The sequence below is a fragment of the Oncorhynchus nerka genome, unplaced genomic scaffold, assembly GCF_034236695.1.
Source record: "Oncorhynchus nerka isolate Pitt River unplaced genomic scaffold, Oner_Uvic_2.0 unplaced_scaffold_1457, whole genome shotgun sequence".
In the NCBI taxonomy this organism is placed as follows: Eukaryota; Metazoa; Chordata; class Actinopteri; order Salmoniformes; family Salmonidae; genus Oncorhynchus; species Oncorhynchus nerka.
In genome coordinates, this window is record NW_027039865.1 from 62,014 (window position 1) to 76,230 (window position 14,217).

General features: G+C 37.9%; 1 protein-coding gene across 1 annotated transcript in view; it reads right to left on the reverse strand.

Moving 5' to 3' along the window:
- Nucleotides 1–11,874, reverse strand: part of LOC135568603 (multiple C2 and transmembrane domain-containing protein 2-like) — a gene marked incomplete at its 5' end in the record, with an annotated part of 59,631 nt that extends 47,757 nt beyond the window's left edge. Inside the window, 2 exon segments of the mRNA XM_065015414.1 lie at nucleotides 11,415–11,444; nucleotides 11,749–11,874. Coding sequence (XP_064871486.1) covers nucleotides 11,415–11,444; nucleotides 11,749–11,874 — 156 coding nt within the window.
- Nucleotides 11,875–14,217: the final 2,343 nt, after the last annotated feature.

Consider the following 14,217-nt stretch of genomic DNA (forward strand, 5'->3'; position numbering starts at 1 on the left):
TATCACCATTATAAACACAGATAAACACCAGGTAAATGGATTTCAAATGAGCCATGCTATATCACCATTATAAACACCAGGTAAATGGATTTCAAATGAGCCATGCTATATCACCATTATAAACACAGATAAACACCAGGTAAATGGATTTCAAATGAGCCATGCTATATCACCATTATAAACACAGATAAACACCAGGTAAATGGATTTCAAATGAGCCATGCTATATCACCATTATAAACACCAGATAAATGGATTCAAATGAGCCATGCTATATCATCATTATAAACACAGATAAACACCAGGTAAATGGATTTCAAATGAGCCATGCTATATCACCATTATAAACACCAGATACATGGATTTCAAATGAGCCATGCTATATCACCATTATAAACACAGATAAACACCAGGTAAATGGATTTCAAATGAGCCATGCTATATCACCATTATAAACACCAGGTAAATGGATTTCAAATGAGCCATGCTATATCACCATTATAAACACCAGGTAAATGGATTTCAAATGAGCCATGCTATATCACCATTATAAACACCAGGTAAATGGATTTCAAATGAGCCATGCTATATCACCATTATAAACACCAGGTAACTGGATTTCAAATGAGCCATGCTATATCACCATTATAAACACAGATAAACACCAGGTAAATGGATTTCAAATGAGCCATGCTATATCACCATTATAAACACCAGGTAAATGGATTTCAAATGAGCCATGCTATATCACCATTATAAACACAGATAAACACCAGGTAAATGGATTTCAAATGAGCCATGCTATATCACCATTATAAACACCAGGTAAATGGATTTCAAATGAGCCATGCTATATCACCATTATAAACACAGATAAACACCAGGTAACTACTGTTATCATGATTATCAAATAAACACCTGGAAAACTACTGTTATCATGCTATATCACCATTATAAACACAGATAAAACCAGGTTGGTCTAATGAGCCATGCTATATCACCATTATAAACACAGATAAACACCAGGTAAATGGATTTCAGATGAGCCATGCTATATCACCATTATAAACACCAGGTAAATGGATTTCAGATGAGCCATGCTATATCACCATTATAAACACAGATAAACACCAGGTAAATGGATTTAGATGAGCCATGCTATATCACCATTATAAACACCAGGTCAAAAATGGATTTCAGATGAGCCATGCTATATCACCATTATAAACACAGATAAACACCAGGTAGAATGGATTCCAAATGAGCCATGCTATATCACCATTATAAACACAGATAAACATCCAGGTAACTACTGTTATCATGCTATATCACCATTATAAACACAGATAAACACCAGGTAAAATGGATTTCAGATGAGCCATGCTATATCACCATTATAAACACAGATAAACACCAGGTAAATGGATGCCAGATGAGCCATGCTATATCACCATTATAAACACCAGGTAAATGGATTTCAGATGAGCCATGCTATATCACCATTATAAACACCAGGTAAATGGATTTCAGATGAGCCATGCTATATCACCATTATAAACACAGATAAACACCAGGTAAATGGATTTCAGATGAGCCATGCTATATCACCATTATAAACACCAGGTAAATGGATTTCAGATGAGCCATGCTATATCACCATTATAAACACAGATAAACACCAGGTACATGGATTCCAAATGAGCCATGCTATATCACCATTATAAACACAGATAAACACCAGGTAACTACTGTTTAAATCATGCTATATCACCATTATAAACACAGATAAACATCAGGTAAAATGGATTTCAGATGAGCCATGCTATATCACCATTATAAACACAGATAAACACCAGGTAAATGGATTTCAGATGAGCCATGCTATATCACCATTATAAACACCAGGTAAATGGATTTCAGATGAGCCATGCTATATCAATTATAAACACAGATAAACACCAGATAAATGGATTTCAAATGAGCCATGCTATATCACCATTATAAACACAGATAAACACCAGGTAAATGGATTTCAAATGAGCCATGCTATATCACCATTATAAACAAGGTACATGGATTTCAAATGAGCCATGCTATATCACCATTATAAACACAGATAAACACCAGGTAAATGGATTTCAAATGAGCCATGCTATATCACCATTATAAACACCAGGTAAATGGATTCCAAATGAGTGCTATATCATCTTTATAAACACAGATAAAGTGGTGTCAGATAAATGGATTTCAAATGAGCCATGCTATATAGTGGTATAAACACCAGATAAACACCCAGTGGATCAAATGAAAATAGTGGTGTATATCACCATTATGGATGGATTTCAAAGTGAGAGTATCACCATTAAATAGTGGTGCTATACTGTTATCATTATAAATCACCAGGTAAATGGATTTCAGATGAGCCATGCTATATCACCATTATAAACACAGATAAACAGTCAGGTAACAGATGAGCCATGATTAAATATCACCAGGTAAATGGTGTCAGTAGCCACTATATCACCATTATAAACACCAGGTAAATGGATTTCAGATGAGCCATGCTATATCACCATTAAACACAGATAAACACCAGGTAAATGGATTTCAAATGGCCATGCTATATCACCATTATAAGTACCACTAAGTGGATCCTGATTAAATAGTGGTGTTTATAAACACAGATAAAAGTGGTGTCAGTACAGATGGATAGTGATTAAAATGAGCCATGCTATATCACCATAAACATGATTAAATAGTGGTGTCAGTATACTAAGTGGATCCAGTGATTAAATAGGATTTCAAATGAGTGGATCCTTAGTGATTAAATAGTGGTGTCAGTATAAACATCCAGGATTAAATATGTGAGTTACAGATGATCCATGCTAAATATCATTATAAACACCAGGTAAATAAACAGTGGTGCTAGTATCACCATTATAAACACCAGGTAAATGGATTTCAAATGAGCCATGCAGTATATCACCATTATAAACACCAGGATTAAATGGATTTCAGTAAATGATCCATGATTAAATATGTCAGTTATAAACACCTTAGGATTAAATAGGATTTCAGATGAGATCCTTAGTGATTAAATATCACCATTATAAACACAGATAAACACCAGGTAAATGGATTTCAAATGGATCCATGCTATATCACCATTATTAAATAGTGATTCCAAATGAGCCATGATTAAATATCATCTTTATAAACACAGATAAACACCAGATAAATGGATTTCAAATGAGCCATGCTATATCACCATTATAAACACCAGGTAAATGGATTTCAAATGAGGATGCTATATGATTATAAACACAGATAAACACCAGGTAAATGGATTTCAAATGAGCCATGCTATATCACCATTATAAACACCAGGTATCCATGATTTCAAATGAGATCCATGATTAAATATCACCATTATAAACACAGATAAACACCAGGTAAATACTGTTAGTCATACTAGTGGATCCTGATATAAACACAGATAAACACCTGGTAAATACTGTGTATATGCTAGTATCACCATTATAAACACAGATAAAGTGGACTACTGTTATCATTAAATAGTATTCAGTACACTAGTACTGTTGGCTATATGATTAAATAAACACAGATAAACACCAGGTAAATGGATTTCAGATGAGCCATGCTATATCACCATTATAAACATCCAGTGATTAAATAGGGTTCAGATGAGCCATGCTATATCACCATTATAAACACAGATAAAGTGGATCCTGATTAAATAGGGTGTCAGATGAGCCATGCTAAATATCACCATTATAAGTGGACCAGGTAAAATGGAGTTTCAGATGAGCCATGATTAAATATCAGTTATAAGTGGACAGTGATTAAATACACTAGGTGGATCCATGGATTAAAAGTGGTGCCAGTACACTAGAGTGGATCTTAGTGATTAAATAGTGGTGTCCATTATAAACACAGATAAACACTAGAGTGGATCCTTAGTGATTAAATAGTGGTGTCAGTACACTATAGTGGACCTTAGTGATTATAAACACAGATAAACCTCAGTGATTAAATGGATTTCAGATGAGCCATGCTATATCACCATTATAAACACAGTGATTAAACAGTGGTGTCAGGTAAATGGATTTCAGATGAGTCAGTACACTAGAGTGCTATATAACCATTATAAACACCAGTGATTAAATGGATTTCAGAGTGGAGCCATGCTATATCACCATATAAATAGTGGTGTCAGTATAAAGTGGACCAGTGATTAAATGGGTTTCAAATGAGCCAGTGATTAAATATCACCATTATAAACACAGATAAACATCCAGGATTAAATGGATTTCAAATGAGTGGATGCTATATCACCATTATAAACACCAGGTACATGGATTTAAATAGTGAGCCATGCTATATCACCTTAGTGATTAAATAGTGGTGTCAGATACTAACATCCAGGTAAATGGATTTCAAATGAGCCATGCTATAGTCACCATTATAAACACCAGTGATTAAATGGGTGTCAAATGAGCCATGTATATCCTTTATAAACACAGATAAAGAGTGGTACCAGATTAAAATGGATTACAAATGGATCCAGTGATTATATCACCATTATAAACACCAGATAAACACCAGGTAAATGGATTTCAAATGGATCCATGATTAAATATCACCATTATAAACACCAGGTACTAGATGGATTTCAAATAGCCATGCTATTAAATAAACACAGTATACTAAGTGGACCAGTGATTAAATAGTGGTGTATCATGCTATATCACCATTATCACCAGGTGGATCCATAGTGATTAAATAGGTGAGTATACTATATCACCATTATAAATACAGATAAACATCAGGTAAATGGATTTCAGATGAGCCTTAGTGCTATATTAAACCAGGATTAAAATGGGATTTCAGATGAGCCATGATTATATGGTGTCATTATAAGTGGATCCAGATTAAATGGATTTACACAGATTATGCTATTAATAGTATAAACACAGAGTAATCCTGATTAAATGGATTTCAGTAACTAGAGTGGATCCTAGTGATTAAATAGTGGTATAAACACCAGAGTAAATGGATTCCAAATGAGCCATGCTATAGTCATCTTTATAAACACAGATAAACACCAGATAAATGGATTTCAAATGAGCCATGCTATATCACCTTAGTGATTATAAACACCAGGTACATGGATTTCAAATAGAGTGGATCCTTAGTGATATCACCATTATAAACACAGATAAACACCAGGATTAAATGGATTTCAAAGTGGATCCTTAGTGATTAAATATCAGTACACATTATAAATAGTGGTGTCAGTACACTATGGATTTCAAATGAGCCATGCTATATCTTAGTGATTAAATAGTGGTGTCAGATAAGAGTGGATCCAGTGTAAATAGTGGTGTAGTACACTAGAGTGGATCCTTAGTTATTAAATAGTGGTGTCAGATAGTGTAAATGGTGTCAGATGAGCCATGCTATATCAATTATAAACACAGATAAACACCAGATTAAATGGATTTCAAATGAGCCATGCTATATCACCATTATAAATACAGATGGATCCAGTGATTAAATAGTGGTTTCAGTAATGAGCCATGATTATATCACCATTATTAAATACAGATAAAAATAAATGGATTTCAGTAATAGAGTGGATCCTTAGTGATTCACCATTATAAACACCAGGTAAATGGATTCCAAAGTGAGCCATGCTATATCATCTTTATAAACACAGATAAACACCAGATAAATGGATTTAGTGATTAAAATGTCAGTACACTATATGGATCCTTAGTGATAAACAGTGGTGTCAGTATATAAAATAGTGTAAATGTGATTTCAGTAATAGAGTGGATCCTAGTGATTAAATAGTGGTATAAACACAGATAAACAGTCAGGTAAAATGGTCAGTACACAGATGGATCCATGATTAAATAGTGGTGTCAGTATATAAACATCCTTAGTGATTAAATAGGTTTCAGATAGAGTGGATCCTATAGTGATTTAAACAGTGGTAAATGGTTTCAGATGAGCCATGATTAAATAGTGGTGTCAGTAAACACAGATGGATCCTGATTAAATAGATTTCAAATGAGCCATGCTATATCACCAGTAAACACTAGAGTGGATGGATTAAAATGAGTGCTATATCACCATTATAAACACCAGGTAAATGGTGATTAAATAGTGGTGTCAGTACACTAGAGTGGATCCCAGTGATTAAATAGTGGTTTCAGACTAGAGTGGATCCTGATTAAATAGTGGTATCAAACACTAGATAAACACCTGATTAAATGTGGTGTCAGTACACAAAGTGGATCCATGTATTAAATAGTGGTATAAACACAGATAAACCCAGATAAATGGATTTCAAATGAGCCATGCTATATTAAATAGTGGTGTAAACACCAGGTATCCTGATTGGATTTCAGTAATGAGTGGATCCTATATTAAATAGTGGTATAGTACACTAGATGGATCCTGATTAAATAGTGGTTTCAGTAACTGAGCCATGATTAAATATGTCATTATAAAGTGGACCAGTGATTAAACACCAGGTAAATGGATTTAAATAGTGGTGTCAGTACACTAGATATCACCATGATAAATACAGATAAGTGATTAAATAGTGGTTTCAAATGAGTGGATCCTATATTAACCAGTGGTGTCAAACACTAGATAAGTGGATCCAGTGATTAAATGTGTCATTACAAATGAGCCATGCTATATCACCATTATAAACACCAGGTGGATCATGGATTAAAAGTGTGTCAGTACACTAGTGGATCACCATTAAATAGTGGTGTCAGTAACACAGAGTGTAACTACTGATTAAATAGTGCTATAGTCACCATTATCTTAGGATTAAATAGGATTTATACAGATGATCCATGATTAAATATCACCATTATAAATAGTAAATGTGTCAGTAATAGAGCCATGATTAAATATCAGTCTTTATAAACACAGATAAACACCAGATAAATGGATTTCAAATGTGTCAGTACACTATATCAGTGATTATAAACACCAGATTAAACACCAGGTAAATGGATTTCAAATGAGCCATGCTATATCACCTTAGTGATTAAATAAACACCAGGTGGATCCATGGAGTGGTTCAAATGAGTGCTATATCACCATTGATTAAATACAGATAAGTGGATCCAGTGATTAAATAGTGTTAGTACACATGCTATGATAACCAGTGGTGTCAGTCACTAGAGTGGGATTAAATAGTGATTTCAGATGAGCCATGCTATATCACCATTATAAGAGTGGATCCAGGATTAAATAGTGAGCTGAACAGTGGAAAACAATATTTGATTGAATACTGGTGTGTATTATCCTTGTGATTAAATAGTGGTGTCAGTACAATAGTGTCCAGGCATAGTGGTCCCCTGATTAAATAGTGGTGTCAGTAACAGCAGCCAGTGATTAAAAGGATCTTAGTGATTCAATAGACAGACAGAAGACTAGTGTTGTCAGTATACCTATTCCTGTGAGTAGTGGTACAGTATATTCCTTAGTGCTCTGGTCTAAAGTAGTGCATTATAGTGGTGTAGGAATAGGGTCCTTAGTGATTAAATAGTCTGTCTAAAGAGTGGATCATTATGATTAAATAGTGGGTCCCACTAGGGATCTGGATTAAATAGTAGTGCATTACTATGGTAGGATTAAATAGTGGGTCCTAGAGTGGATCCTAGTGATTAAATAGTGGTGTCAGTATACTAGAGTGGATCCTTAGTGGATCTGATTAAATAGTCAGTACACTAGTGGATCCTAGTGATTAAATAGTGGTCCCATAGTGGATCCTCTGGATTAAATAGTAGTACACTAGAGTGGGATTAAATAGTGGGTGCCATAGTGATCTTAGTGATTAAATAGTGGTGTCAGTACACTAGAGTGGATAGTGATTAAATAGTGGTGTCCACTAGTGGATCTGGTTAAAAGTAGTGCAGTATACTAGAGTGGATCCTGATTAAATAGTGGTGTCAGTATACTAGAGTGGCTCCTAGTGATTAAATAGTAGTGCACTAGAGTGGATCCTTAGTGATTAAATAGTGGTGTCCACTAGAGTGGATCCTTAGTGATTAAATAGTGGTGTCAGTAATAGGAGATCCATTAAATAGTGGGTCAGTATAAGAGTCATCTGCTTAAATAGTGGTGTCAGTAAGATAATTAAATAGTGGTGAGTTACATCAAGATCCTGATTAAAACTGACAGAGAAATACATTAAATAGTGGTGCAGTCACTATTCAGTTCACTATCCTTAGTGATTAAATAGTGGTGTCAGTACACTAAGTGGAGTGTCAGTACTACTAGAGTGGATTAGTGATTAAATAGTGGTGTCAGTATACTGGAGTGGATCCCTGTGATTAAATAGTGGTGTCAGTACACTCTTCCTTAGTGATTAAATAGTGGTGCTGTAATAGAGTGGAAAGTGATTAAATAGTGGTGTCAGTCATAGAGTGGTATGATTAACTAGTGGGAGGACTAGAGTGGACACTGATTAAATATGGTGTCAGTACACTAGAGTGGATCCTTTAAGTGATTAAATAGTGGTGTCAGTAACTAGAGTGGATCGTTTATTTAACAGAGATGATTAAATAGTGGTGTCAGTACACTCATTATAAAACACTGAATGGGTTCTTGAGTGCTATTAGTGATTAAATAGTGGTGAGAAAGACCAATGTCCAGTACATAGAGGGACTTAGTGATTTAGTGATTAAATAGTGGTGTCAGTAAACTAGAGTTTTGGATCCTAGAGTGGATCCTTAGTGATTAAATAGTGGTGTCAGCACACTAGAGTGGATCCTGATTAAATAGTGGTGTCAGTACACTAGAGTGGATCCTTAGTGATTAAATAGTGGTGTCAGTACACTAGAGTGGATCCTTAGTGATTAAATAGTGGTGTCAGTATACTAGAGTGGATCCTTAGTGATTAAATAGTGGTGTCAGTATACTAGAGTGGATCCTTAGTGATTAAATAGTGGTGTCAGTATACTAGAGTGGATCCTTAGTGATTAAATAGTGGTGTCAGTACACTAGAGTGGATCCTTAGTGATTAAATAGTGGTGTCAGTATACTAGAGTGGATCCTAAGTGATTAAATAGTGGTGTCAGTACACTAGAGTGGATCCTTAGTGATTAAATAGTGGTGTCAGTATACTAGAGTGGATCCTTAGTGATTAAATAGTGGTGTCAGTATACTAGAGTGGATCCTTAGTGATTAAATAGTGGTGTCAGTACACTAGAGTGGATCCTTAGTGATTAAATAGTGATTAAATAGTGGTGTCAGTACACTAGAGTGGATCCTTAGTGATTAAATAGTGGTGTCAGTATACTAGAGTGGATCCTTAGTGATTAAATAGTGGTGTCAGTACACTAGAGTGGATCCTTAGTGATTAAATAGTGGTGTCAGTACACTAGAGTGGATCCTTAGTGATTAAATAGTGGTGTCAGTACACTAGAGTGGATCCTTAGTGATTAAATAGTGGTGTCAGTATACTAGAGTGGATCCTAGTGATTAAATAGTGGTGTCAGTACACTAGAGTGGATCCTAAGTGATTAAATAGTGGTGTCAGTACACTAGAGTGGATCCTTAGTGATTAAATAGTGGTGTCAGTACACTAGAGTGGATCCTGATTAAATAGTGGTGTCAGTACACTAGAGTGGATCCTTAGTGATTAAATAGTGGTGTCAGTACACTAGAGTGGATCCTTAGTGATTAAATAGTGGTGTCAGTACACTAGAGTGGATCCTTAGTGATTAAATAGTGGTGTCAGTACACTAGAGTGGATCCTGATTAAATAGTGGTGTCAGTACACTAGAGTGGATCCTTAGTGATTAAATAGTGGTGTCAGTACACTAGAGTGGATCCTGATTAAATAGTGGTGTCAGTATACTAGAGTGGATCCTTAGTGATTAAATAGTGGTGTCAGTATACTAGAGTGGATCCTGATTAAATAGTGGTGTCAGTACACTAGAGTGGATCCTTAGTGATTAAATAGTTAAGTGGATCCTAAGTGATTAAATAGTGGTGTCAGTACACTAGAGTGGATCCTTAGTGATTAAATAGTGGTGTCAGTACACTAGAGTGGATCCTTAGTGATTAAATAGTGGTGTCAGTACACTAGAGTGGATCCTAAGTGATTAAATAGTGGTGTCAGTATACTAGAGTGGATCCTGATTAAATAGTGGTGTCAGTATACTAGAGTGGATCCTTAGTGATTAAATAGTGGTGTCAGTACACTAGAGTGGATCCTTAGTGATTAAATAGTGGTGTCAGTATACTAGAGTGGATCCTTAGTGATTAAATAGTGGTGTCAGTATACTAGAGTGGATCCTTAGTGATTAAATAGTGGTGTCAGTATACTAGAGTGGATCCTTAGTGATTAAATAGTGGTGTCAGTATACTAGAGTGGATCCTTAGTGATTAAATAGTGGTGTCAGTACACTAGAGTGGATCCTAAGTGATTAAATAGTGGTGTCAGTATACTAGAGTGGATCCTTAGTGATTAAATAGTGGTGTCAGTACACTAGAGTGGATCCTTAGTGATTAAATAGTGGTGTCAGTACACTAGAGTGGATCCTTAGTGATTAAATAGTGGTGTCAGTACACTAGAGTGGATCCTTAGTGATTAAATAGTGGTGTCAGTACACTAGAGTGGATCCTAAGTGATTAAATAGTGGTGTCAGTACACTAGAGTGGATCCTGATTAAATAGTGATTAAATAGTGGTGTCAGTACACTAGAGTGGATCCTTAGTGATTAAATAGTGGTGTCAGTACACTAGAGTGGATCCTTAGTGATTAAATAGTGGTGTCAGTATACTAGAGTGGATCCTGATTAAATAGTGGTGTCAGTATACTAGAGTGGATCCTTAGTGATTAAATAGTGGTGTCAGTATACTAGAGTGGATCCTTAGTGATTAAATAGTGGTGTCAGTACACTAGAGTGGATCCTGATTAAATAGTGGTGTCAGTATACTAGAGTGGATCCTAAGTGATTAAATAGTGGTGTCAGTACACTAGAGTGGATCCTGATTAAATAGTGGTGTCAGTATACTAGAGTGGATCCTGATTAAATAGTGGTGTCAGTACACTAGAGTGGATCCTGATTAAATAGTGGTGTCAGTATACTAGAGTGGATCCTTAGTGATTAAATAGTGGTGTCAGTACACTAGAGTGGATCCTGATTAAATAGTGGTGTCAGTACACTAGAGTGGATCCTTAGTGATTAAATAGTGGTGTCAGTACACTAGAGTGGATCCTGATTAAATAGTGGTGTCAGTACACTAGAGTGGATCCTTAGTGATTAAATAGTGGTGTCAGTACACTAGAGTGGATCCTTAGTGATTAAATAGTGGTGTCAGTACACTAGAGTGGATATGTTTGGATGACTTACCCTGATACTCCTCTTCCTCTTAGGCCACCTCTGCAACAGGTACATGCAGGCAACAAGTACATGCAGGTTACAAGCACAACACACTGTCACAGGTAGTAGAGGAACAAAAACATGCAAGTACATCTGTAGAATATGGTAGACATCATAGTTGGGGTCAATTCCATCAAACTCAGTCAAATCAGGAAGTTAAAAACTCATTCTCATTTTCTTCAAAGCTTCTCTATGAGGAACAAATGGAATTGGAATTTCAGTTGACTTCCTGAATTGACTGAACTGAAAAGGAATTGACCCCAAGCCTGTTAGATATGGTATATTGTATTGTCTAGTTCCTTACAGAGTTCCTCTCGTTGTCTCTATCCCTAAGAGAGAGAGACATGTCCAGCATGATGACTCCCATGTCCTCCTCCAGACTGTTGGGGTCGTCCAGACGCACGGACAGCTCACACACCCTGGGGATACAACAGGGTTAGCTTAGCATAAAACATGGGCTCAGTTAGCCTGGGTTAGCTTAGCATAGTCACTATTCAGTTAGCCTGGGTTAGTCCAGCTCGGGCTGTGACAGACAGATGGACGATAGGGGGTTTGTACATTTAACATACAGAGAGAGAGACAGAGAGAGTCACTATTCAGTTAGCCTGGGTTAGTCCAGCTCGGGCTGTGACAGACAGATGGACGATAGGGGGTTTGTACATTTAACATACAGAGAGACAGAGAGAGAGAGACAGAGAGAGTCACTATTCAGTTAGCCTGGGTTAGTCCAGCTCGGGCTGTGACAGACAGATGGACGATAGGGGGTTTGTACATTTAACATACAGAGAGAGAGAGAGAGAGAGAGACAGAGAGAGTCACTATTCAGTTAGCCTGGGTTAGTCCAGCTCGGGCTGTGACAGACAGATGGACGATAGGGGGTTTGTACATTTAACATACAGAGAGAGAGAGAGAGAGAGAGAGAGAGAGGGAGAGACAGAGAGAGTCACTATTCAGTTAGCCTGGGTTAGTCCAGCTCGGGCTGTGACAGACAGATGGACGATAGGGGGTTTGTACATTTAACATACAGAGAGAGACAGAGAGAGAGACAGAGAGAGTCACTATTCAGTTAGCCTGGGTTAGTCCAGCTCGGGCTGTGACAGACAGATGGACGATAGGGGGTTTGTACATTTAACATACAGAGAGACAGAGAGAGAGACAGAGAGAGTCACTATTCAGTTAGCCTGGGTTAGTCCAGCTCGGGCTGTGACAGACAGATGGACGATAGGGGGTTTGTACATTTAACATACAGAGAGAGAGAGAGACAGAGAGAGTCACTATTCAGTTAGCCTGGGTTAGTCCAGCTCGGGCTGTGACAGACAGATGGACGATAGGGGGTTTGTACATTTAACATACAGAGAGTCACTATTCAGTTAGCCTGGGTTAGCTTAGCATAGTCACTATTCAGTTAGCCTGGGTTAGTCCATAGGGGGTTTGTACATTTAACATACAGAGAGTCACTATTCAGTTAGCCTGGGTTAGTCCATAGGGGGTTTGTACATTTAACATACAGAGAGTCACTATTCAGTTAGCCTGGGTTAGCTTAGCATAGTCACTATTCAGTTAGCCTGGGTTAGTCCAGGGCTGTGACAGACAGATGGACGATAGGGGGTTTGTTAGCCTGGGTTAGTCCATAGGGGGTTTGTTAGCCTGGGTTAGTCCATAGGGGGTTTGTTAGCCTGGGTTAGTCCATAGGGGGTTTGTTAGCCTGGGTTAGTCCAGTTCAGTTAGCCTGGGTTAGTCCATAGGGGGTTTTCAGTTAGCCTGGGTTAGTCCAGTTCAGTTAGCCTGGTTAGTCCATAGGGGGTTTGTTAGCCTGGGTTAGTCCATAGGGGGTTTGTTAGCCTGGGTTAGTCCATAGGGGTTTGTTAGCCTGGGTTAGTCCATAGGGGTTTTCAGTTAGCCTGGGTTAGTCCAGTTCAGTTAGCCTGGTTAGTCCATAGGGGGTTTGTTAGCCTGGGTTAGTCCATAGGGGGTTTGTTAGCCTGGGTTAGTCCAGGGCGTTTCAGTTAGCCTGGGTTAGTCCAGTTCAGGGGTTTAGCCTGGGTTAGTCCATAGGGGGTTTGTTAGCCTGGGTTAGTCCAGGGGTTTGTTAGCCTGGGTTAGTCCAGTTCAGTTAGCCTGGGTTAGTCCAGTTCAGTTAGCCTGGGTTAGTCCAGTTTGTTAGCCTGGGTTAGTCCAGTTCAGTTAGCCTGGGTTAGTCCAGTTCAGTTAGCCTGGGTTAGTCCAGTTCAGTTAGCCTGGGTTAGTCCATAGGGGGTTTGTTAGCCTGGGTTAGTCCATAGGGGGTTTGTTAGTTTGTTAGCCTGGGTTAGTAGTTTGTTAGCCTGGGTTAGTCCATAGGGGGTTCAGTTAGCCTGGGTTAGTCCAGTTCAGTTAGCCTGGGTTAGTCCATAGGGGGTTTGTTAGCCTGGGTTAGTCCATAGGGGTTTGTTAGCCTGGGTTAGTCCAGTTCAGTTAGCCTGGGTTAGTCCAGTTCAGTTAGCCTGGGTTAGTCCATAGGGGTTTGTTAGCCTGGGTTAGTCCAGTTCAGTTAGCCTGGGTTAGTCCAGTTCAGTTAGCCTGGGTTAGTCCAGTTCAGTTAGCCTGGGTTAGTCCAGTTCAGTTAGCCTGGGTTAGTCTAGTTCAGTTAGCCTGGGTTAGTCCAGTTCAGTTAGCCTGGGTTAGTCCATAGGGGGTTTGTTAGCCTGGGTTAGTCCAGTTCAGTTAGCCTGGGTTAGTCCATAGGGGGTTTGTTAGCCTGGGTTAGTCCAGTTCAGTTAGCCTGGGTTAGTCC